Source organism: Ranitomeya imitator, chromosome 6 (assembly GCF_032444005.1).
Source record: "Ranitomeya imitator isolate aRanImi1 chromosome 6, aRanImi1.pri, whole genome shotgun sequence".
Classification (NCBI taxonomy): Eukaryota; Metazoa; Chordata; class Amphibia; order Anura; family Dendrobatidae; genus Ranitomeya; species Ranitomeya imitator.
In genome coordinates this window covers 37,403,729-37,430,425 of record NC_091287.1, presented here as the reverse complement: position 1 = coordinate 37,430,425, position 26,697 = coordinate 37,403,729, and the positions used below count along the sequence as shown (strand labels likewise).

The window sequence follows — 26,697 nt, the reverse complement described above, 5'->3', positions numbered from 1 at the left end:
TGGTTGCATTCAGCCACCACTAGGGGGAGCTTGCACACTGTTTTATTTTTTAGCTTAAAGCCTAAATTGTATACAGTAAGCTCCCCCTAGTGGTGGATATAGGCAAGAAAGATTTTATCAATTATCCCTGTATCTGTGCAGAGGACTTGGAGCTCTGTATCAGAAAAACAGGACTCCAACCCAACTGCTATAGGAATTAGATTAGATTAAAAAAAATATAAAAATAAAATAGTGTTCAATGATGGACATTCGCCTAAAGCCATATGTGGTCTCCAAGGCCTGAAGAATACCGGCTGTACTCACTCAGTGGAATTTGATCGTGGTCTGAATCTCTTTCCTCTTAGTTTTTTCCTGCTGCTGCTTAAGTTACCTGTAAGATATTAAAACACAATGTCTTTATGTTTGAATCATTACATGTAATTGTTAACGGGGTTGTCCAGGATAATAGTGGCCCATAACTTTGATAGGTAATGAGTACCAAACCGGTGGACGGCCAACACCAGCAACGATCAGCTGTTAACAGGTCCCTCGGAGGAGGGAATAAACCATACAGAGTCGGAACATCACAGCGCTGTACACTGGGTGGTGGCAATGCTCGGGTAGTTTCCATTGAAGTGAGTCTGATTAATGTCAGCCATTAATATCAAAGTCTTGGATGACCCCTTTAAAAATATGAGCAAATTGACACTGGAAAACTAGGGGCCGGATCTTATACACTGAGAGGATGGGGCCGGATGTTATACAATGGGGAGATGGGGCCGGATGTTATACAACGAGGGGATGGGGCCGGATGTTATACACCGAGGGGATGGGGTCGGATGTTATACAATGGGGAGATGGGGCCGGATGTCATACACCGAGGGGATGGGGTCGGATGTTATACAATGGGGAGATGGGGCCAGATGTTATACAACGAGGGGATGGGGCCGGATGTTATACACCGAGGGGATGGGGTCGGATGTTATACAATGGGGAGATGGGGCCGGATGTTATACACCAAGGGGATGGCGTCAGATGTTATACAATGGGGAGATGGGGCCGGATGTTATACACCGAGGGGATGGGGCCGGATGTTATACAACGAGGGGATGGGGCCGGATGTTATACACTGAGAGGATGGGGCCGGATGTTATACAATGGGGAGATGGGGCCGGATGTTATACACCGAAGGGAAGGGGCCGGATGTTATACAATGGGGAGATGGGGCCGGATGTTATACACCGTGTGGGCTGGGGGTGGATGTCTTACAATGGGTGGAATGGGACCAGTTGTTATATACTGGGGGATGGGGCCAGATGTTATATACTGGGGGGATGGGGCCAGATGTTATACACCGAGGGGATGGGGCCGGATGTTATACAATGGGGAGATGGGGCCGGATGTTATACAACGAGGGGATGGGGCCGGATCTTATACACCGAGGGGATGGAGCCGGATGTTATACAACGAGGGGATGGGGCTGGATCTTATACAACGAGGGGATGGGGCCGGATGTTATACATCGAGGGGATGGGGCCGGATGTTATACAATGGGGAGATGGGGCCGGATGTTATACAACGAGGGGATGGGGCCGGATCTTATACACCGAGGGGATGGAGCCGGATGTTATACAACGAGGGGATGGGGCTGGATCTTATACAACGAGGGGATGGGGCCGGATGTTATACATCGAGGGGATGGGGCCGGATCTTATACAACGAGGGGATGAGGCCGGATCTTATACAACAAGGGGATGGGGCCGGATGTTATACAACGAAGGGATGGGGCCGGATGTTATACAACGAAGGGATGGGGCCGGATCTTATACAACGAGGGGATGGGGCCGGATGTTATACATCGAGGGGATGGGGCCGGATGTTATACATCGAGGGGATGGGGCCGGATCTTATACAACGAGGGGATGGCACCATATGTTTTACACTGTAGAGGATGGGGGTGGATGTCTTACAATGGGGGATACAGGACCAGATTTTATACACTTAGGGGGATGGAGCTGGATGTTACACACCGGGGGAGGGTGGAGCCAGATGTTATACAACAGGGGGAGTGAGGCCAGATGTTGTACACCGTGTGGGCTGGGGGTGGATGTCTTACAATGGGTGGAATGGGACCAGTTGTTATATACTGGGGGATGGGGCCAGATGTTATATACTGGGGGGATGGGGCCAGATGTTATATACTGGGGGGATGGGGCCAGATGTTATATACTGGGGGGATGGGGACAGATGTTATACACTGGAGGGTGGAGCCAGATATTATACAATGTGGGGGATGTTATACACCGGGGGATGGGGCCGGATGTTATACACTGGGGGGATGGGCGTGGATGTTATACACCGTGGGGATGGGCCCTGATGTTATATACTGGGATGATGGGGCTGGATGTGGGATGGGGCCGGATGTTATACACCGGGGAAGGGGATGGATGTTATACATCGGGGGAAGGGGATGGATGTTATACATCGGGGGAGGGGGATGGATGTTATACATCGGGGTAAGGGGACAGATGTTATACATCGGGGGAAGGGGACGGATGTTATACATCGGGGGATGGGGCTGGATGTCATACATCGGGCGAAGGGGACGGATGTTATACATCGGGGCATGGGGCTGGATGTCATACATCGGGGGAAGGGGACGGATGTTATACATCGGGGGAAGGGGACGGATGTTATACATCGGGGGATGGGGCTGGATGTTATACATCGGGGGACGGGGACGGATGTTATACATCGGGGGATGGGGATGGATGTTATACATCGGGGGACCGGGCCAGATGTTATATACTTGGGGAAGTGGAACTGAATGAGAAGCCTGAATTCATTAAGAGGTGTGGCCCAATACTTTTGTCCTTATAGTGTATACATTTGAGGTATGTATACAGTACTGTGCAAAAGTTTTAGGCAAGTGTGGAAAAATGCAATTCGAGTCACACAATGGATTGTTAACACCTATTTTTCAATTTTAATTCTAGAAAATTGGAACAAAACTCAGCGACAGTCTTTCCCCCCACACCACACCCTCAAAACGTCCTTGAATCACAAAGACCCAAAAATTAATTCAGACTCCTGGAATTGCTCATATACATGAATTCTTGGCTTGGCTGTGTATTAATGGGTTTTCAATGGGGAGAGTAGAGAAACCTGTAGCAGCAGCTAAAGGGATTGGCAAATGGAAATTACAATGATCCGATCCCGATCATCTGTAGGGGGAGAGTTAGGTGGCCCCCATACACATCAGACACCAACATCGCCAAAATCGAATGTGTATGAGGGACCTAAGGAATGCAAGCCACCTCGAGATCCGGAGTGTTAGCAAAATCCAAACTTTACCTTGCCAAGAGTTACTCCTTGGACGACCATTTTCACAAACATCGGAGACGTGTTTAGTGTCCGGGATCCTTTCACTCCACGAATGGGATAGACCATTAGACCTAAGAAGAGAATAGACGCAACTGAATCCTTCATCTGCCGTAAAGTGAGGATGTGGCTGTAGTGCTGGACAAACACCATGGGAGGAAAGCTATGAAATACCCCTGATGTTCTAGTGATGGGTGGGAAGACAGCTATTCACTTATGGGCAACTGTGGATCACAAGAATGGGGACTTCATAGAGCAGCAGTTCTATATTGCTTGCCATAAGCATCTTGAAGCGAGCTCCCTGGTTTTATATACATAGATCTTGATAAAGGGCACATCATGGGTCCGCATTTTTCTAGAATCAGCCCCACTCTTGCCCGCGGGTGGCACCTGGTATTGCTGCTCCTGTATATCTAATTGAAAGGGGCCGGGTTCATTACCAGATATTAGATTAGCAATTTTGCTGAAAAATAAAACAGAGCCTGACATTTATGTTCCTACAGCTTTATAGTATAAAATCTCATGTGAAAATGGAAAAGGTCTGGGGCACTAGAACTAGAAAAAAAAAATAGTACAAACTTACCTATTTGTTAAACTCTCTGCAAACTGACAGGGTAACAAAAACGTGGCACAGAAATACAAAGCGCTACCTTTTACGAATCCTCTCCGTCTTCACGGGGGCCTAATTAGAGGGCCAGAGCGTAAAGCGATAGAACGGCGGCACAAAGTAAAGCTGCCTAAACTTTGGCCATTTTTTTTTACTTTCTTCTTGGACTTTTAGCACACGGCAGACATACATTTATAATGGATATGCTAAATATTATTCTGCTCAATCAGGTACAGTAGGTATGTGTGCAAAAGGTTTGTTTAAAAAAATGAGGGCCCAATGCAAAGTACGGTAACCTTACTCTAATGAGGAGCTAGGACGCTAACTATCTGTGCCTCGGGAATATAATTTATTTTAGGTATAAACATATGGAAACCGAGTATATATTATTAGAAAAACTTTATTAATTGATTTAAAAAAAAAAGCCATACTTAAAGGAAGTGTGGGACTTGCACTTGCACCTAGACGCTTAAGGTTTAGGAGACCAAAAGGTCCCTCAAAAGTCCAGTAATATAAATAATGTGCGATTGTTGGGTGTTATCAAAGATTGTTGCAGTGCGAACACAGACCCCCATACACATTAGGGTAAATTCATCTCAAACATCTTAGCTGGAAATCCCGGAAATCTCATTTATTTATGGGGACTTGTGTATGGGGACTTATTTATGGCACACCTTGTGCATGGAGACTTGTGTATGGGCACTTATTTATGGCACACCTTGTGCATGGAGTCTTGTGTATGGGGACCTATTTATGGCACACCTTGTGCATGGAGACTTGTGTATGGGGACTTATTTATGGCACACCTTGTGCATGGAGACTTGTATATGGGGACTTATTTATGGCACACCTTGTGCATGGAGACTTGTGTATGGGGACTTGTGGCACACCTTGTGAATGGAGACTTGTGTATGGGGACTTATTTATGGCACACCTTGTGCATGGGGACTTGTGTATGGGGACTTATTTATGGCACACCTTCTGCATGGGGACTTGTGTATGGGGACTTATTATGGCACACCTTGTGCATGGAGACTTGTGTATGGGGACTTATTTATGGTGAACTGTGTATGGCACCTTGTGTATAAGGGACTTGTGTATGGCAACTTATTTATGGTGACTTGTGCATGGGGACTTGTGTATGGGGATTTGCAGTTCTCGGTTTTTATCTTTCAGGGAAGAGAAAAATCGACCAGTTTAAGATTAAACACCCAATATTCTTGCTCTCAGAGGGAGATAAGTCACTGCCAAAGCTGTCTGGCAGCAGCTTTTACCCCTCTCCCTTTTAAGAACACAGAACTGCTGGTCTGAGTTGACAGTTCATGTGTAAGGGGGAGTCTGGAGAGATAGCCGATCGTTCTCTCCTGTGTACAGGCACCTTTGGGGGATCCTTTTATATCTGTCAATCACAGTAAAGCATTGAAAGTAGAGTCATTGTATCATGCAATTATGAACCCAAGTAGTCAAGAAAGGCAAATATAAGATTAACAACAATTGTTTATTTTGACTTCAAAGAAGCGAGATGATTGTGGGTGACCCAAAGATTACGTCCAAATCTGTGCAATGGGGAGGAACAATAATTATCCCATCCTCCCCATTTAGAACTCTCAATGCTGTATTCCCAGACACCGTCCATTATTAGGTCTTACTATCCGATGTCGAAAGTCACAATGGACAATTTAAAAGGACAGATCATAATTTCGGCGTCAGCAAACCTAGGAATTGAGCTACAGCTACTTTGAAGTCAAGTTACTATGGTTTTCCTTTATCACTATTCCACATACAAGAATATTAAAAGGAATCAAACCTTCTGCAAAATAATGAAATGTTCTGACTAATGGAATAATGTGGGATGGAACAGGCAGAAATCTGAAAATGCGACAGAATAGCAGACCTCTTCTTAGAACTAGATCCTGAGTTTGAGCTGACTCCGGGAGGCAAGTCGCTATAAAAGGAGTCGACATCTCCAGCCTTTTTTACATAATCTCCCTGGGGTATTTGTCTAAAGCATAATAGATATTGTAAAGTCAGAAAACAAGACAAACGCACATAGAAACGACACAGACATAAAAGCATTAGTTCAGAGGGGAAGGACAGAGAGGATAAATGGGACATGTATGGTTCACTACAGGACAGCAACACGCGGCTCTCCGGGGACAGACAGCGGATATGGGGCTCTCTACGAGGCGGATTCTTGGGTTACCTACGGACATTGACAAAGCTCAGGATGACAAACCAATATTACGCCTGCAGATGAAAAAACTGCAACCCAAGGCTTGGACTGGATGGTTCTCCAAATCTCAGCAGCTCGGCTTCTTTACCAGCTGTTGTAACTTGATAAGAGAGAGTTTGCAAAGGGTCTTTGTCCTCCGCTCACTACTGTTCCCTCGACACTGTTGGAACGCGGTAGCGTGTGTAATATGTATGTAATGCGTGTAACGTGGGCGCTATATAGCAGTGTGCATGTCACATTATACGCGGGAAGACACATTTATTTAAAGGGGTTGTCCAGTGAAAACAAGCTATCATCTATCTGCATAACTTATTGATCGGTTAGGTGTAACCGATCGGCAGCATGGGGAATTTTTAGCCTCATAATAAAAGGGATTGGCAGATCGGACAGGTCGGATGCCAGAACGCCGCTCCATTCTTTCTCCGTGAGGTTGCCAGAAAAAGCCGAGGGCAGCTTGAATGGAGCGGGTTTTCGCAGGTCAACACCATTAAGCTCTAGGTAAGTGTATACATCGGGGATGGGGTAACACAATTTTTTCCTAGCAGCATAGAAATATCTTAATTAGATAGCTCTGGAAACGACTTGGCACATAAGCGTGCACCTTTATAGTTCACGCGTTTTGGGTAGAAGGGAATATTTTGCCATCTTGCCTCCTTGTGATTTTCTTGCACCTTTCTTTCTTGGAATCGGGGGAACTCCAACTTGTGGCTGTCCAGTGGTTGGAAAACTACAAGTCGCAGCATGTTCTGAGGTATACTGGGAGTTGTAGTTCTCCAGCAGCTGGAGAGCCATACGTCGGCAATAACATACATGGTTGGTTATTGGAGGCCTCCTTCTTGGATACAACTCCTGTTTAGATGTAGGATCGTGAAAGTACAATGGCGTTCAATACTTTTTCTGTGCTTTGTCAATGACCTTAATACCAGTGGAGGAGATTTTTGATAATCGATTCCCTGGAAAAAAAAAATGTTATTGAAATCAGATTGTAACTTTCATTTCCAAAGCATCTGAGATAAATGAGCGCTTTTATTTTTTTTCTCTGTTTGGAAAAATGAATAAAAATCTATTGACACAGATAAATGAGAGCCACAATGTGATTAGTTACTTTTTTTTTTTTCCTTTTTGATAACTGTTCCCCATTGTATTTATGCAATGATTTTTTTTTTCCACTATTTTCTCATTTTCATATTGAAACTTTTTATACTTCAAATTTTTCAATAGACATTTTCAGCCTGTGATACTTTTAGTCCAATTGATTTTAATCTAATCTAGTCAAATCAAATATTTTCATCGAATCCACATCTTTTGTTGTTTTTACGCAAAAATTTTTTATAATTTTTCTTAAGTGAAATTATGCTGTATTTCTGTGAACAAAGCAGCTTGGATTTATAAGGCTTGCTAACATTTTCTACATGTTTATGAAAACGTTTCGTTTGTCCACTGAACTCTGAATATTGTGATCTGATGAGATAAACTATGCGAAAAATCAAGCTGGAAAGAAAATGAGCTCATCCGAAGATCTCTTCAGGCCTGATTCTCACGCTACTTCATTGTTTGCAAATTGTAGTTGTAGAATCCAAGAAGAGATTCTGTTACAAGCCCCTTTGTCTTCCAACATAAAAAATCCACGGTCTGCGCTACATCCGTATGTAAGACCCCGCGGACAGGTTCCCTTTAATGTGGACTTTCGTCCATATTCTTAAACTTTTTCTTACCTATTCTATACAAAGAGGGAAGAATGTTCACCAGTCAGACGTCCAAAACTTGTTTCCCTAATTGAGTAATGGATGGAGGTCTAACCTTTTGAACGTCCATTCTTTACTAAGAAGAAAAGTCCCAAGTCCCTATTTTTGGCCAGAGAGATATGAGCACCATAGATGCCCATGTAGATCCACCAAATCCCATCCTCCAGGAGTAGGACGCATATCCATCATACACTATATGGACACAAGTATTGGCACACCCCTCTTTATTTATCGTTGCATTTATATTTTTCATTCAGTCACATTGCTACAGATGTGAAAAATCCGTCCCCTGGTGTATAACATCTGTGCGGCTGCATGCAGCCGTACATCACCAAGCACAATGCCGAGTGTCGGATGGAGTGGTGTAAAGCCGCCACCAAAGGACTTTGGAGGAAACGTGTTCTGTGCAGTGACGGGTCACACTTCTCTATCTGGCATCTGATGGCCGAGTCTGGCTTCGGTGAATGCCAAGAAAACTTTACTCCCCCTCCCCCCTGACAGCATTGTGTCAGCTATAATGTTTGGTGGTGGAGGGATAATGCTAGGGGCTTGTTTTTCAAGGATCGCTCGAGAGAAGGGAAATCTCAATGCTTCAGCACAAGACATAATTTATAATTGTAGCCTCCAACTATGTGGGAAACTATGTAGTGAAACACACAATATGGCCACATACATCTAAGGAAGGAGCTTTATGCTCCAAAACGCGCGTCGGGGTGAACTCTAGACTTCCCGCTGTCACTTATACCAGGTATCGTTAGTGTTTTATGCTTAGATGTATGTGGCCATATTGTGTGTTTCGCTATTATGCCTTTATACATAGGGATATGGATCCTTTTTCCTGCGATAAGGCCATAGGTTATTTATGTATTCATCAATTCATTATAATTATTAGTATGGGTGTGCAGTATGGGATCTTGTAGTCCTTGGGCAATTTGTACCGCCACATAGTGTTTCACTTCCCCTCCATGGTGTCCATTAATCTGTCCTTCTGTTTTGATATATGTTTTTATTTGTTACCTAATAAACTTGTATTTTTTATGTGAGCATTTAACTGCGTTTTTCTGTGATGTGTACCCATGCACAAGGTCCATACTTGGTCGGTGGTATTTATTTTGGAAATATATGATCGGTCTCACAGTTCCCGGACCTCATCCCCATCCAACACCTTTGTGATGAACTAAAAAAGAGATTGTGATCCCGGCCTCTCCCCAACATCCGTGTCTGTCGTGACAAATGCAGAAATATTCCCACAGGCACCTCCAAAATCGTATCAAATCCGTCCCGAAAAAGCGGTAGCTGTTCTATCGGCAATGGGACCGACTCCATATTAGTGTCTATGTATGGGGAATACAAGCTTTGATAGCTTGTAATGTGGAGGGGGCACATACTTATGTCCATATAGTGTATCTCGGCTTTCTTGACGCCTGTGAGTCTTCTAGAAAAATACTAATAATTCGGGTCTAAACCAAGTTTTAGGGAAGATATAGGATAGGCTGATGAATGGCTCTGGGTGCCGGATGGCAGAGTGGGCTCCAGACCACCAGTCCGGATATGTGGACACGGGAATAGGGCCTACGCTTCAATATGTGGAGACATGTACCTGATATGTATCTCATACACAAAGCACACTGAGACAATGTCTAACCAAAAACGCTCCTGCCCATCGGCTGCTGCTGCTTCTTACAGACAAACATGGAAACGGAAAAAGGAGACCACGATCTGTTACTAGAACCTGATCCGGATTAAGCATGAAGCAAAGCAGAGCGTGACATATAAGGTCTCGGAGTTTGCGTGCAGCTGTGCCATATCTAACAGTCTCAGCTCTGCTGCATCCGCATGCAGTGATCGGGACAGCGGCACGGCTGCAGCGCCGCAGCGTTAGTTTCCTATTTTATGGTGCTAAGATCTGAGAAGAAAATTTGCCCAAAATGAAACAAATGCTTGAAAACTTCTTACGGGATCGCTAGTCATTCCTAGAGCCCATCGGCCATGAAAAAGAATATGGGACATATAAATGGTATTTATGGAAAAAAAAAGACAGTAAACTAGTGAAAGTGATGAGATGTGGCAGAATGCACGGGGCAAACACTTACCTTTCTCTCCGATAGTTTCTTTTTCATGTCAAAGAAAAAATAAATCATTACTTAAACATATCGAATAAGTGAGGAAAACAAACAAAAAAAAAACATTTTTCTAAATTCTATTACAGGGATTTTTAAATTTCAGAAAAAAACAACAACTCCCCTTTACTCACCCTCCCCAGGTCCAACGCTGAGTTTCTGCAGCTGCTTCCGGAGTTTGTTGTTGTCTGCAGCTCTGACACCACGCCAACAGCACTGCAGGCAATCAATGAGCTCATTGGCTCTAGACGCATCAGCTGCTGAGCTCAGTGATTGGCTGCAGTGCTTGTTGGGGTGATGTCAGAGCTGCAGACAATTAGAGACACTGGGAGCAGCAGCAATGACTCAACGCTGAACCTGGGGAGGGTGAGTCAAGCGCGCTTGATTGCTTATTTTGAAAATTCCCATAGCAGGGTGTAGAGAGAAAGCCACATGTGTGACCACCCTGGCATTCCCAGCATTGCAGGACAGGACCCTCAAAATAGATGGCTGTCTCACCCCTGCAAACTGCACCTATCAGATATTTATAGAGTATCCTATGGAATTCTTCCCAAGGTGGGATTATCTCTCTAAGTTCTTTTTACCACCTCTGACTCAACCCTGGGTTCAGTTAAATCAATCTACAAATCTCATTTTATAGAGGATGTCTGGTTTATATGCAGATTGTTACATGCCCCATTATGGAGTTTGTAGTTAAAGGGAATCTGTCAGCAGGATTTAATCGCCCGACCTATTTATATGCACATGTAACACTTTCAAAGACTATCTCAGCAATACCTTTACATGGCCAGTCCATTCCTCTATTACTGAGAAATCAGCATTTGAATGTATATGTAAATGAGGCTGAAGTGCTATGCTAGATCTGAAGCCTCTGTCACTCCAGTACTATTCCCCGACTAAGGTTCCTTCCTCCTGCTTGACTGACAGCCTCTATGCTGCGTGACTTCAGGCAAAGGATCTATCAGTCTAAGGCCGCCGTCACACTTGCGAGTTTTACGGACGTAAGGCTGGTTTCACACTTGCGTTTTAAAACGCAGCGTTTTTAACGCAAACGCATTTGATGCAAAAACGCGTTTAAACGCATGCGGTTTTTGCGTTTAAACGCGTTTAGACGCGTTTAAACGCGTTTTCCCTGCGTTTGCATTTTTGAAACGCATAATGAGAAGTGTGTGACAGCTGCCAATCATCAAAATCAACTAGAAAACCCACAATAAACATAAATACTTAGGGTTAGGCTTAGAGTTTGGATCCCTAGTAACCCTAGGGGTACTAACCCTAACCCTAACACAAACTCTAACCCTAACCCTAACACAAACCCTAACCCTGGGGATCCTAACCCTTACACAAACCCTAACCCTAACCCTAGGGATCCTAACCCTAACACAAACCCTAACCCTATTCCTAGGGATCCTAACCCTAACACAAACCCTAACCCTAACACAAACTCTAACCCAAACTCTAACCCAAACTGTAAAACAAACTCTAACACAAACTCTAGCACAAACCCTAACACAAACCCTAACCCTAACCATAGGGATCCTAACCCTAACCCTAACACAAACTCTAACCCTAACACTAACCCTAACACAAACCCTAACCCTAACCCTAGGGATCCTAACCCTAACACAAACCCTAACACAAACTCTAACCCTAACCCAAACCCTAACCCTAGGGATCCTAACCCTAACACAAACCCTAACCCTAACACAAACCCTAACCCTAATACAAACCCTAACCCTAGGGATCCTAACCCTAACACAAACCCTAACCCTAACCCTAGGGATCCTAACCCTAACCCTAACACAAACTCTAACCCTAACCCTAACACAAACCCTAACCCTAGGGATCCTAACCCTAACACAAACTCTAACCCTAACACAAACCCTAACCCTAACACAAACCCTAACACAAACCCTAACCCTAGGGATCCTAACCCTAACACAAACCCTAACCCTAACACAAACCCTAACCCTAACCCTAGGGATCCTAACCCTAACCCTAACACAAACTCTAACCCTAACACAAACCCTAACCCTAGGGATCCTAACCCTAACCCTAACACAAACTCTAACCCTAACACAAACCCTAACACAAACCCTAACCCTAACCCTAGGGATCCTAACCCTAACACAAACCCTAACCCCAACACAAACCCTAACCCTAACACAAACCCTAACTCTAACCGTAACCCTAAGGGATCCTTCCTAACCCTAACCCTAAGGGTTAGGATCCCTAGGGTTAGGACTAGGGTTAGGGTTAGGGTTACAGTTTGGGTTAGGGTTTGTGTTAGAGTTTGTGTGAGAGTTTGTGTTACAGTTTGTGTTACAGTTTGTGTTTTAGGGTTAGGGTTTGTGTTAGGGTTAGGATCCCTAAGGTTAGGGTTAGGGTTAGGATCGTGTTACAGTTTGTGTTACAGTTTATGTTACAGTTTGTGTTACAGTTTGTGTTTTAGGGTTAGGGTTTGTGTTAGGGTTAGGATCTCTAGGGTTAGGGTTAGGGCTAGGGATAGGGTTAGGATCCCTAGGGTTAGGGTTAGAGTTTGTGTTACAGTTTGTGTTAGAGTTTGTGTTAGAGTTTGTGTTTTAGGGTTAGGGTTAGGGCTTGTGTTAGGGTTAGGGTTTGTGTTAGGGTTCGGATCCCTAGGGTTAGGGTTAGGGCTAGGGTTAGGGCTAGGGTTTGTGTCAGGGTTAGGGTTAGGATCCCTAGGGTTAGGGTTAGGGCTAGGGTTAGGGCTAGGGTTAGGGCTAGGGTTAGGATCCCTAGGGTTAGGGTTTGTGTTAGGGTTAGGATCCCTAGGGTTAGGGTTAGGGTTTGTGTTAGGGTTAGGATCCCTAGGGTTAAGGTTAGAGTTTGTGTTACAGTTTGTGTTACAGTTTGTGTTTTAGGGTTAGGGTTTGTGTTAGGGTTAGGGTTAGGATCCCTAGGGTTAGGGCTAGGGTTAGGATTCCTAGGGTTAGGGTTAGAGTTTGTGTTACAGTTTGTGTTAGAGTTTGTGTTAGAGTTTGTGTTAGAGTTTGTGTTACAGTTTGTGTTACAGTTTGTGTTTTAGGGTTAGGGTTAGAGTTTGTGTTAGAGTTTGTGTTAGAGTTTGTGTTAGAGTTTGTGTTAGAGTTTGTGTTAGAGTTTGTGTTAGAGTTTGTGTTAGAGTTTGTGTTACAGTTTGTGTTACAGTTTGTGTTACAGTTTGGGTTAGAGTTTGTGTTTTAGGCTGGTTGTCCCTAGATCGTGGGAACTTTCCTAGAAAGCTCCCAGGCTCGAGTTCATATGAGGACAACCAGCAGAGGGCGCCTCTTATGAACTTGAGCCTGGGAGCTTTCTAGGAAAGTTCCCACGATCTAGGGACAACCAGCAGAGGGCGCCTCACCGCAAATGCAGGTAAATATAGGTCATTGACCTACTTTACCTTCATTCCCCGGGGTTTTGCAGCCACGAACAACGTTGCATTAGCAAAGCTCGTGGCTGCAAAATATTTTAACCCCTTCAGATGGATTTACATTGTTGGACATTACAGATCTTCGGAAGGTATGTATATTGTTGGTTTATTATTTTGACTTTGTTACAGATCGAGGGTCTTCAGTGAGTGGATTGAGCGTAGAATAAATTATTACAACAACCTTTGTGATTTTTTCATTGAAATACTTTTTAATAATGTGTGTGTGTTTTTTTTAACCCTTTACTACTATTGGATTAATAATGGATAGGTGTCATAATTGACGCCTCTCCATTATTAATTTGGCTTAATGTCACCTTACAATAGCAAGGTGGCATTAACCCTTCATTACTCCATATCCCACCGCTACACGGGAATGGGAAGAGAGTGGCCAAGTGCCAGAATAGGTGCATCTTCCAGATGTGCCTTTTCTGGGGTGGCTGGGGGCAGATGTTTTTAGCCAGGGGGGGGGCAATAACCATGGACCCTCTCCAGGCTATTAATATCTGCCCTCAGTCACTGGCTTTACTACTCTGGTGGAGAAAATTGCGCGGGAGCCCACGCCAATTTTTTCCGCCATTTAACCCTTTAATTTAGTAGATAGAACGGCCAAATTTTGCATATACACACTACTAACATTAGTAGTGTGGAATATGCAAAAAAAAGGTGATATGAGATGGTTTACTGTATGTAAACCATGTCTCATATCATGTTGGGTTTAGGAAGGAGAAAGCAAAAGCCGGCAATTGAATTACAGGCTTTAAAGCTATCTAGCGCTGTATGAAGTAATAATATATATACATATATGTGTCTAATGACACATATATATATATATATATAGAGACAGTATATATATATAATTTTTTTTTTTTAACACATGGATCCCTTGTATAGCCGTGTGTTGGTTTTGCAAGCCTGCGAGAAAAACACGCAGTACGGATGCCATACGGATTACATACGGAGGATGCCATGCGCAAAATACGCTGACACACCCTGCCTACGGAGGAGCTACGGACCACTTTTTTGGGGACTTTACAGCGTATTACGGCCGTAATATACGGACCGTATTGTCTTACGCCAAGTGTGACGCCGGCCTAATAGAGAATAGGGAATAGAGCTGGAGTGACAGAGGCTTCAGATCTACTATAGCTCTTCAGCCTCATTTGCATAACAATTCAAAACACCGACTTCTCAGTAACGGAGCAACGGACTGGCCATGTAAAAGTACTGCTGGACTTGTATATAGATAGCTTAGGGTGAGAAATCCTGCTTACAGATTTTTTTTTTTTTTTTTTTATAGTTTTGTCCACTATGGAAAGTTATCAAACTTTGCAAATCACTTTAATAGGCGATTTGTTTTGATTCCCGAAAAAAAAAAGCAGCATGTAAGTGGCTTCCAAACCCTGCTTTCTTCAGTCTATTTTCTCACCTTCAGCTGCATAGATTTAGGTAATGTACTCATTAGGAGTACAGATGATGGCAGTGACGGGTCGGCTCAGCACCGGTGTCTCACTAACTCTGGGATAAGCTGCTGCAGGAGATTCTACTGATAAGCCCAAAACTCAGAGGAGGAGACAGGTGATGACACTTTCACTGCCATCATCTGTACTCCAAATGAGCACGCTCTGATATTAATGCAGGAGAAGGCAGGGAAACAGACTAGCAAAAACCAGGTGTATGAAAGCTGTTTACATGCACATTTTTTTTTACAATAATGAAAACAAATTCTGTAATAAAGTGATTTGCAAAACACCATAACTTTCCTCGGTGGACAAGATGATACAAAAAAAAAAGTTTAACTACTTTTTAAGAACAATCTAAATTAGAGCATGACTTCGCATAATATGATAATACACGACTATACAGAGGAGTTTTGTTTAACAATATTTTTTTTTTCAGACGAGTTTCCCAGATGAGCAAATGTCTGATTGATGCTACAATAGACAAAAACATAACATACCTGTCGATCCCTTGAGTTTTGGCAAGTTCTACAAACAATCTTAGCACGTGGATGGTAATAAATGATTCAACAAGTTAAATGCTACATCACCACTAGAGGGCGCCTCTTATAGATTTCCATGAATATGTAGCTGCTGTGAGCTCCCTCTAGTGGTGACTGCAGAAAATCATATTTGTTCTTGCAGGAGATTTGAAGCTTATTGTCAGAAATATGGAGCCCTGAACATCACAATGAAGCCATATTATGAAACTAAACAACACAGAATTTTGGGGCTGGTTATATTAAAAAATTGTTGTTCAAGAGCACATATTGCATTGGTCTTTGTAAAAACCACTGGTGTCTGCAAGCTGAATGACATAGACATCTTTAGCACGCAGCCATTATAGTTTGTCTTTTAGTTAGAAGTGGAACCTTGTCTTGAAGTAAGGAAGCGATTCTCGTTTTGTTCTGCTTAGATCCAGCTGTACCATTACATGTAATATTGGAAATAGACAGTACATGCAGCACTGGCACTTACTTGTAACCCCAAGCTGTTATTCCTAACACCAAGACCAACACTAGCATGGTACCAGCAATAGCTCCTATGATAATGTTTGTACTAACAACCCCTGAAAGACAAGCATATGCAACATCAGTCACTCCGAAGCGGAGGCAGAACATGGATTGTATGGGTAATGGTATAGTGAGACTGCGTAAAGTACACATTACATAATAATAACACAGGCACTATGCGTACTGACCATCGTTAGCCTTCATTTCCTTTTTCTGCTTGTAAGGAAAATACGTGCTGCAATCATCCCCGCTGTAATCCTCATCACAGACGCATTTCAATTCATTGCTGCAGATCTGCAAATCGAGGACATATAAGCTTTACGTTGGCATCATGATAGAAAGAAGATGTGTGGATTTCATAAAGTATATACTAATATAATCTGTGTATCAATTATTATTTAAGGTTTTCTAGATCTATGCCTGCAGTCAATGAATGGGAAACTTAAAATTTTAAAACTAATTTTTTACTGTTCATAAACAAAAATATTTACTATTCACTTGTTGTCCTCCTCTGTTTCCCCTTCAGTGGATTGCTGGGCAGCCTGACATGACCCTTTTCTCTGTTTTCTACCTAGAATCCCAAAACCAACTGACCGCACTATATTTAGATGCTTCTTGTTCCACATCACCACTAGTCAGTTTACTTCTCCCTCTGGAAGCTGTAAATATAGTCCTCAATAAGTCACCAAGTCAGTCTCCTTCTCACTTTGGCAGCTGTAAATAATATCCCCAGTAAATACTATAGTCAGTCTCCTTCTCCCTTTGGCAGCTGTAAATAATATTCCCAGTAAATACTATAGTCAGTCTCCTTCTCCCTTTGGCAGCTGTAAATAATATCCCCAGGAAATACTATAGTCAGTCTCCTTCTCCCTTTGGCAGCTGTAAATAATATACCCAGTAAATACTATAGTCAGTCTCCTTCTCCCTTTGGCAGCTGTAAATAATATCCCCAGTAAATACTATTGTCAGTCTCCTTCTCCCTTTGGCAGCTGGATATATAGCCAGTGATTTCATAGTCAATCTACTTCTTTCGCTGGCAGCTGGATATATACCTCTCAGTAAGTTCCGTAGCCAGTCTCTATCCTGCTCGAGCACATGTATATATAATTCCCAGTAAGTTCCACAGCCAGTCTACTTCCCACTCTGGCAGTTGTAAATATAGTTCCCAGCAAATCTCCTTCCGTCTCTATCGACCGCATATATTGCCCTCAGTAAGTTCCAAAGTCAGTCTCCTTTCACCTCTGGCAGCTGTATATATTGTCATCAGTGAGTTCCGTAGTCAGTCTCCTTTCACCTCTGGCAGCTATATATATTGTCATCAGTGAGTTCAGTCTCCATCCTCCTCTACCAGCTGTAATTATAGTCCCCAGTAAGTTCCCTAGTCAGTCATCTCCTAAGGCAGCTGTTAATGTAGTCCCTACTATGTTACACAGTCTCCTTTTCTCTCTGATAACTGGAAATATAAGCCACAAGTAAGTTCCCCAGTCAGTCTCCTTCCCTCCCTGGCAGCTCTTTTATGTATATATTAGGGGATAGCATTTAATTCCCTCTTTTAATTATTAAATTTCGAAACCTTCCTTTGGTGCTTCACCAGTAAAGGGATGTGAAGTAATTAGGCATCTGTCTACTTACTCCATGCCCAGAACAGATCTTTTTTGAGGTGCCAAAACATGAGCTGAAATTAAAGTGATCCACAGGAAGACATCGATGATCCAGGCACATCATTTGCTCTCCGCACGGTGTGCCATCTTCTACGTATCCAAGATCAGTTTCCTCGTCCAGCTTTACGTGACCACCGCTGAGAAGATGGAGTTATAAGCAGTTACGTTATTCGGCGTTACATCAGTAAATCTAGGTTTTCCTATAGGTTTAGAAGACCCTCGCCTATGGCGGCTTTGTAATAAATGGCGGTGTGCTTTACTCCATGCATATCTACTTTGTATGTGATATAGTCCTTTGTTTTTGCACTGCACCTTCTTTAGTATATAAGGTATAAATGGCCGAATCCTTCACCTCACATTTATCCCAATTGATTGAAATTTCACTGGGGAGAGTTTTGTGCCCACAGAATCCTTATCCAGTACCGGTTACTACTGGACCTGACTGAAAATAGTGAATAAAAGATCCATAATAAATCTTAAAGGACTGATCACCGCTCGGGATCTTTCTTTCCATTTTAGTATACATTATCATTTAGCATAAAATAACAAAGAAATGTAACAATGCTTTCTGATCTGTTTATTTTTTAATTGAAGATATTTGTAATGTTATTTTCTGTATATGATTATAGGGGCAGCCATCCTGTCTGATCTGCTGTTAATAGAAGTCAGGTATTTGCTTTACAGCACCTACATGGACCATAATAACCTGGTGTGTGGAGAAGGTCATTGACTTCTATGGAATAAGGCTGTGAGTATGCTCTGTAACCTGTTCAAAGGGCATTGTACAGGAGGAGGAGGTGAGCTGTGACATCACCCATTGTGAATGGTGGATCCTGTGTTATCTACTGTATATAGAGGTGTTATCAGTCATTGTACAGGAGGAGGAGGTGAGCTGTGACATTACCTATTGTGAATGGTGGATCCTGTGTTATCTACTGTATATAGAGGTGTTATCAGTCATTGTACAGGAGGAGGTGAGCTGTGACATTACCTATTGTGAATGGTGGATCCTGTGTTATCTACAGTATATAGAGGTGTTATCAGTCATTGTACAGGAGGAGGAGGAGAGCTGTGACATCATTTATTGTGAATGGTGGATCCTGTGTTATCTACTGTATATAGAGGTGATATGTCATTGTACAGGAGGAGAAGGTGAGCTGTGACATCACCTATTGTGAATGGTGGATCCTGTGTTAGCACCTCTATATACAGTGGATATCAGTCATTGTACAGGAGGAGGGGGTGAGCTGTGATATCACCAATTGTGAATGGTGGATCCTGTGTTATCTACTGTATATAGAGGTGATATGTCATTGTACAGGAGGAGGAGGTGAGCTGTGATATCACCTATTGTGAATGGTGGATCCTGTGTTATCTACTGTATATAGAGGTGATATGTCATTGTACAGGAGGAGGAGGTGAGCTGTGACATTACCTATTGTGAATGGTGGATCCGGTGTTATCTACTATATATAGAGGTGTTATCAGTCATTGTACAGGAGGAGGAGGTGAGCTGTGACATTACCTATTGTGAATGGCGGATCCTGTGTTATCTACTGTACATAGAGGTGTTATCAGTCATTGTACAGGAGGTGGAGGAGAGCTGTGACATCATCTATTGTGAATGGTGGATCCTGTGTTATCTACTGTATATAGAGGTGATATGTCATTGTACAGGAGGAGGTGAGCTGTGACATTACCTATTGTGAATGGTGCATCCTGTGTTATCTACTGTATATAGAGGTGTTATCAGTCATTGTACAGGAGGAGGATGTCAGCTGTGACATCACCTATTGTGAATGGTGGGTCCTGTGTTATATACTGTATATAGAGGTGTTATCCGTCATTGTATAGGGAGGAGGTGAGCTGTGATATCACCTATTGTGAATGGTAGATCCTGTGTTATCTATTGTATATAGAGGTGTGATCAGTCATTGTACAGGAGGAGGTGAGCTGTGATATCACCTATTGAAAATGATGGATCCTGTGTTATCTATTGTATATAGAGGTGTTATCATTGTACAGGAGGAGGTGAGCTGTGATATCACCTATTGTGAATGATGGATCCTGTGTTATCTATTGTATATAGAGTATTTGTAATTATAATCCTGTCTGTGATGATATAATGAGATGGCCTCTGAGAAGTGACTTCTACAGACAGTGTTAGTATGATATCGATGACCAAGGTAAAAACGGCAAGATTTCACGATTACAGTGGGGAAAAAAAGTATTTAGTAAGCCCCCAATTGGGAGAATGTTATATGATCTGATGAAACCAAAGTAGAACTGTTTGGTAGAAACAAAACTCATCATGTTTGGAGGAGTCAGAAAGCTGAGTTGCATCCACAGAACACCATACCTACTGTGAAGCATGGAGGTGGCAACATCATGCTTTGGGGCTGTTTCTCTGCAAAGGGATCAGGACGACTGATCCATGCAGATGAAAGAATGAATGGCGCCATGTATCGTGAGATTTTGAGTGCAAACCTCCTTCCATCAGCAAGGGCATAGGAGATGAAACGTGGATGGAGAACTTGCACAATTGGGGGCTGACTAAATATTCCCCCCCACCCACTGTATTTATGTATAGCTAGACAATAACAAAAATGAGAAAATAAACACATTTTTTCCATTTTGACATAAAAGTGTATGTATGTATAATACTGGTAACACTCAGTGATGAGGGTAGCTTTGCCCTTTAAATCCGTTTTCATTTTTTTTTACCTTGTAAGCTTTTTGTGGGACGGTGACTCCCATATTATTTACCTGCAGTTTAAGAATTTTCCTTGATTTTGGACAGATGAAGTAGTAATCGAGTCAAGCAGTTCTCCAAGTCTTGGCACCCCAGAAATGTTGGTACACAAAAGATAACCACAAAGGACGTCCCTGAAAAACACAAATTGAAACTTACACCGTCTTAGACCTAATTCACATGTCCGTCTCATACACTCCGTGGTCCGACCGTAGGTCTACTGCTCTGAACCAACAGCCTCGGCGGTGGAACCGCAGCCTGAGCATGGACGTTATTAATCCTTATACCCATTTGCCTGCTACTTTCACACCCACATATTAAAATTGACGTCAGTGGCGTAAAATGGCAAAATTTGCTCAACAAATTTGAAGTTTTTTTTTTTTTTTTTTTCATGCCACATTTGAAAATGGGAAAGACGTCACGGTTGGCGATTCTGTTCTTCTCCGTCACGATATTCGGCAGCATCAGAGATGCCCGCGATGACTAATTGTCCTTCCCAAACACATCATGGGATTAATATGCACGATGGCCAATCTGTAAGGATAACCTTTCAGCCGACGTCAAGGGGTCGTCCAAAGATTGACCCTTATCACCGATCCACAGGATACGTGGGGAGGGGGTCTCATCACTTGGACCTCGACTGATCAGGAGAATGGCGCTCTACTCTTTGAACGTGCAGTGCAGTACCATTTAAAAGGGAAGCTCTTTAAAGATTATGGGACTGATGGAAATCGCATGCGCCAATACAACACGTGACAAATGTATTATTACGCATGCTCAACGCTGTACAGAACTTAAGCATGCGTATTGCAGAATTGCCCCTTACTGTTTGCTGCATTGTATCCACGTATCCTTATTGCGGCCACAGTTGCCCTTTTCGGTGCCTTCTATATTCAGCTTATCATAGCAGTATCTGTCTGCGGCTGCCGCTTCTGCAAAAAGAAATCCGTCATCCCTCATAGTATCATAAATATCTGCCTATTAGATGCCATAAAACTTGTCTCAGCTCCAAGATCTTGACAGATAGAAACTTTTTTTTTTTTTTTAATGAAAGTGACCCTTTAATCAATTTTTACCCTCCTAACCCTTAAGGTCTCTGCGATAGATGAAGGGAGGATAACACAGACTAAGGGCTCGATTCATCAAACCAATCTAGATGCATGAAAATCTTGCAAATTTTGATGCATGGCTCTGAACGCAGCGTGACAAAAAGTGTTCTCCATGTGCTTTCTGACAATGGTGCCCATCAGCTGAAATATGCGCCATATTCATCAGCCGTGAATGAAGCTGACGTGTCTTACTTCAGCGCATTCTTCATCGAGGCTGGCGCCACTCGGGGCATCCCGATTTATTATTTAGTGCAATGTATGCATAGTGAGCTCCCTCTAGTGGTGGCTGCGGGCAGGTGGACATTTTTTATTTACGTCTGTTTTTTTTGGAGGGAATTTGGAGCTCCGTGTTAGAAAAATATAAGTATAATTCTTCTTCGGATATATTAGGAAATTATCTCAGAATCAACACAAAGAGTTGGATCCACAGTAAAAAATGGCATTGGGCCCCACAGGCAGTTTTTCTTTACACTGACCTTGGTGCTTGAACCATTTTATTGAAAATTCAACACTATCAGAATAAGATAAGTCCATAAATACTTACGGTCACCCCAGATGTATTTGCACTGTCTGTCTCTGGTTTTACATATTCCACCGGTACAAAGACCCTGCCGTGATGAGAACATTTCAGGAAGAGAAAAAAAAAAAGTTTAAGATAAAGTGAGCTAAAACAATACAGTATAAGAATACATGCATATAATACAGGATTGCAAAAATCACCACCAAGCCCTGAGGCCCTATATGTATTGGGACACCCTCACTGGAACTAAGGGGTTTATGGCAACCCTTGAAAAACAAGCCCATAGTATTATCCCTTCTCCAAACTGTACAGAGGGCACAATACAGTCAGGAGGATAAAGTTCTCCTGGCATTCACCAAGCCCAGACTCCTCAGATAAAGAAGTGTGATATGTCAGCTTTACATCACTCCATCCGACGCTCAGCATTGTGCTTGGTGATGTACGGCTGCATGCAGCTGCTCAGGCATGAAGCTCCCGGTGGGGGGCGTATTGTTTGTGCTGATGTTAATACCAGAGGAGGTCTGGACCCTGCAGTTATGGAGACAGCAAAGTGTTGGTGAGTTTTCTGCCTTCTGCTCCTCAGCACTCGGCCCCCACTCTGTAACATTACGGGGTCTCCACTTCGTGGAGAAGTTGCTGTGGTTCCTTCCACTTATCAATAATATCACTCACAGGTGATGGGGAAGATTCAGGAGGAAGAAATGTCATGAACGGCGTGTTACACCGGTGGCTCCTGTTACAGGACCGCTCTGGTATCCGTGAGCTCTGCACCACCGGCCGTCCTGTCACATGTTAGTAAAGGCAGACGACATGTTGAGGGGTCGGATGTTATATACTGAGGGGGGGGGGGGGGTGAGGGGCAGAAGGTTATAAAACAGGGGCAATTGGGCTGGATATTATATACCGGGGACGAGGGGACGAAAGTTATACACTGCGGGCGAGGGGCTGGAGCTTATACACCGGGGACGAGGGGCCAGAGGTTATAAACCGGGGGAGAGGGACGAGAGGTTATACACCGAGGGAGAGGGGTCAGAGGTTATACACCGGTGGGCGAGGGGCACGAGGTTATACACCGGGGGCGAGGGGCCAGAGGTTATGCAACGGGGGTGAGGGACAGGAGGTTATACACCGGGGGCGAGGGGCTGGAGGTTATACACCAGGGGCGAGGGGCTGGAGGTTATACACTGGGGGAGAAGGGCAGGAGGTTATACACTGGGGGCGAGGGACAGGAGGTTATACACCGGGGGCGAGAGGCTGGAGGTTATACACCGGGGGCGAGGGGCTGGAGGTTATACACCAGGGGCGAGGGGCTGGAGGTTATACACTGGGGGAGAAGGGCAGGAGGTTATACACTGGGGGCGAGGGACAGGAGGTTATACACCGGGGGCGAGGGGCTGGAGGTTATACACCGGGGGCGAGGGGCTGGAGGTTATACACCAGGGGCGAGGGGCTGGAGGTTATACACTGGGGGAGAAGGGCAGGAGGTTATACACTGGGGGCGAGGGACAGGAGGTTATACACCGGGGGCGAGGGGCTGGAGGTTATACACCGGGGGCGAGGGGCTGGAGGTTATACACCGGGGGCGAGGGGCTGGAGGTTATACACTGGGGGAGAAGGGCAGGAGGTTATACACTGGGGGCGAGGGGCAGGAGGTCATACACCGGGGGCGAGGGGCTGGAGGTTATACACCGGGGGCGTGGGGCTGGAGGTTATACACTGGGGGAGAAGGGCAGGAGGTTATACACTGGGGGCGAGGGGCAGGAGGTCATACACCGGGGGCGAGGAGCAGGAGGTTATACACCGGGGGCGAGGTGCTGGAGGTTATACACCGGGGGCGAGGGGCTGGAGGTTATACACTGGGGGAGAAGGGCAGGAGGTTATACACTGGGGGCGAGGGACAGGAGGTTATACACCGGGGGCGAGGGGCTGGAGGTTATACACTGGGGGAGAAGGGCAGGAGGTTATACACTGGGGGCGAGGGACAGGAGGTTATACACCGGGGGCGAGGGGCTGGAGGTTATACACTGGGGGAGAAGGGCAGGAGGTTATACACTGGGGGCGAGGGACAGGAGGTTATACACTGGGGGCGAGGGGCTGGAGGTTATACACTGGGGGAGAAGGGCAGGAGGTTATACACTGGGGGGCGAGGGACAGGAGGTTATACACCGGGGGCGAGGGACAGGAGGTTATACACCGGGGGCGAGGGGCTGGAGGTTATACACTGGAGGCGAGGGGCTGGAGGTTATACACTGGGGGCGAGGGGCTGGAGGTTATACACTGGGGGAGAAGGGCAGGAGGTTATACACGGAGGGGCGAGGGGTCCGGAGGTTATACAAAGGGGCCAGAGGTTATGCACCGGCGACAGGGGCATTGGGGGCAATGAGGCTGTATGAGAAACCTGAATTCAGTGATTAAGATGTGTGTCCCAATACTTTTCTCCATAAAGTGTATGTTGCCTGGGATTTGAAAATAACTATGATAACTGAATTACCTCTCGGTTTTCACAAGGATATCCATCCAATTTGTGTATATTTGAAGGACACTGAAAAAAAAAAATACAAAGCAAACAGAACATAGTATAAATACAATTCTTTCAGCTAAGAATCCCCTTTAAAACTAATATTATACTTAAATACACTTATAATAGCATATTGGCCCTTAGAATGCCAGAATCAACACTGATGATGGCGATTAAAGGGAGGGACTAAGTGAAGATCCCTCATTAATCAGGTCACAGAGAATTCATAAGTCATGAATGACACCCATGCCTAGTAATGGCAGACAGCCCAAGCTGAATTCACGGACCCCTGAGTTTTTGGACACATTTCTTTATGTTATTTATGCCCTAATAATCGCCTGTGTACTATTATATGCAAGGACTTAATAGTTACAAATCTAAATTAAAAATTTCCAAAAAAATCATTTCAAAAGGAACGTAAAAAGAAAATCATTAACCCTCCAAACATGCATTTTTTTCCAAGAAAGATAATAACCTGTTAAATAAGTCTCGGCGGACTGAACTGTATAGTATCATTTATTAGCGTATGTCGTAAAATTAAAAGAGAAACAGCAGCAGAATTGCTTTTTTTTTTTTTACTGAAATAAGAATTAATATAAATTAAAAACTAATGTATGTGAGACATAAAATGGCAGCTATCCTGTACAACTCATCACTTAAAAGACAAAGACTAAGATCACTGCATAAAAATAAAAAATACATTTTTTTTAAAAATTAGCATAGCCATGGTATAAAATAGAAAAATTTCAAAAATTAATCAGAACTTTCTTGAGAGCGGCACTTATGTTTTGGAAATTAAAACAATAAAAAAAGAAATACAGAAAGAAAACTTGTTGAATATGAAGAATTCTGTGTCGTTACCTGGCTTGAATTTCCTGTACACATTTCGGGTATATCACAGTCGTTCACAGCATCCCGACAAAACAGTCCTTTTTGAATAAACTTCAAGAAATATTGGGCGGTGCATAAGTTAAAGGCGTACGTGTAATAACTGTATAATGTTCATCAATCGTATTTGTTAACAGTCTTTATTGAGTTTAAAGGGAATGGTTTTATGCAAGCACCTACCAAAGCAAGTGGTCTTGGGCTGGGGCTTAAAGGGTTATTCTCGTCTTCTATCTTCAGGAGCACACCACTCCCCTGCCTGCTGCCTTCCTGCTTGTCGGGGGGAGCAGTGCGCTCCTGATGATTGAACTTTGGTTAAACAGCATGGCTGAGCCGCCTATCCGAACTGCGCTCTCTACTATGCTGCCTGCAGAGGAGGCATCTGAAGAGAGCTGGGGCACTGAAGCTGGCTGGATCCAGTGATCAGGCAGGCATCAGAGAAGCGCTTGCAAGCTCTTTAGCAAACAGCTTGTAAGCCCTGTGCTCCTTGCCTAGGAAACTGGCAACTGGTGATACCCTGAAGAGGTGGTCAGTGCCTATGCCGATAAACTATAAATGTAAAAATTTTCTCCATTTCCAAGAACGTATCGGATTTTTATAGTTGATAAGAGGTAAATTATAAAGTTGCCCGTTTTTACAAGCTCTTTGCAATTTTACCCATTTATGATCATAATAAAACCCCTTTAATTGGTCTGATTTTGTTTTTGGTAAGGATGAATATGAGGATTACTGTAGGATGGGAAACTTGATTATCTGTAGGATATTTTGCCTTGGTAAGAAATGCTAGATCGGTGGGGATCCGACCTCTGTGGCTCCCAACTAACCATGATTTAGTGCTGCACCCAGCTCACTCTTTTGGCAGCACTCGCTGTGCAGGGAACTGCATCCGGCACCAGTAATGGGCTATGCTGCAGTTCCTCTGCACAGCGGTACAATCCTTTAATTCTCAGGATCATAGTCCTAGAGGTTGGACCCTGTAGATCTCAAATGATGGCGAGTGGATTTCTACTTAAAGAGTGAAATTTTAATTTTTGCAAAAGTGCAATACAGTGCCAACTTGACCACCAATTTTTTTTTTGTTAAAAGCAAACTCGAACGACACATTTTGTTCTAATTTCACCTTTTACTGTACAAGTGAATGCACTTATCTACCCCCCGCACACAGAAATCCAGCTGCCATCAATAGGTGACAGTTCACCAAGAACCATATCCATCTGTGTATGCCATGTCCCCCATAGGCAAAAA

At 43.8% G+C, this 26,697-nt stretch overlaps 1 protein-coding gene across 7 annotated transcripts in view; it reads right to left on the bottom strand.

The window, feature by feature from the left end:
- ADAM22 (ADAM metallopeptidase domain 22) overlaps positions 1–26,697 on the bottom strand; it is a 274,548-nt gene that overhangs the window by 46,817 nt on the left and 201,034 nt on the right. For 3 of the 7 annotated variants that reach the window (XM_069729469.1, XM_069729471.1, XM_069729470.1), the window contains exons 18-29: positions 25,429–25,509; positions 24,541–24,591; positions 22,074–22,137; positions 21,247–21,352; positions 20,435–20,554; positions 17,640–17,805; positions 16,196–16,301; positions 15,973–16,063; positions 10,039–10,056; positions 5,775–5,969; positions 3,334–3,434; positions 304–370 (exon numbers count right to left, since the gene is read on the bottom strand). In XM_069729469.1, coding sequence (XP_069585570.1) covers positions 304–370; positions 3,334–3,434; positions 5,775–5,969; positions 10,039–10,056; positions 15,973–16,063; positions 16,196–16,301; positions 17,640–17,805; positions 20,435–20,554; positions 21,247–21,352; positions 22,074–22,137; positions 24,541–24,591; positions 25,429–25,509 — 1,166 coding nt within the window. The remainder of the gene's footprint in view (positions 1–303; positions 371–3,333; positions 3,435–5,774; positions 5,970–10,038; positions 10,057–15,972; positions 16,064–16,195; positions 16,302–17,639; positions 17,806–20,434; positions 20,555–21,246; positions 21,353–22,073; positions 22,138–24,540; positions 24,592–25,428; positions 25,510–26,697) is intronic. The other 4 variants (XM_069729473.1, XM_069729474.1, XM_069729475.1 and 1 more) reach the window with 2 other exon arrangements.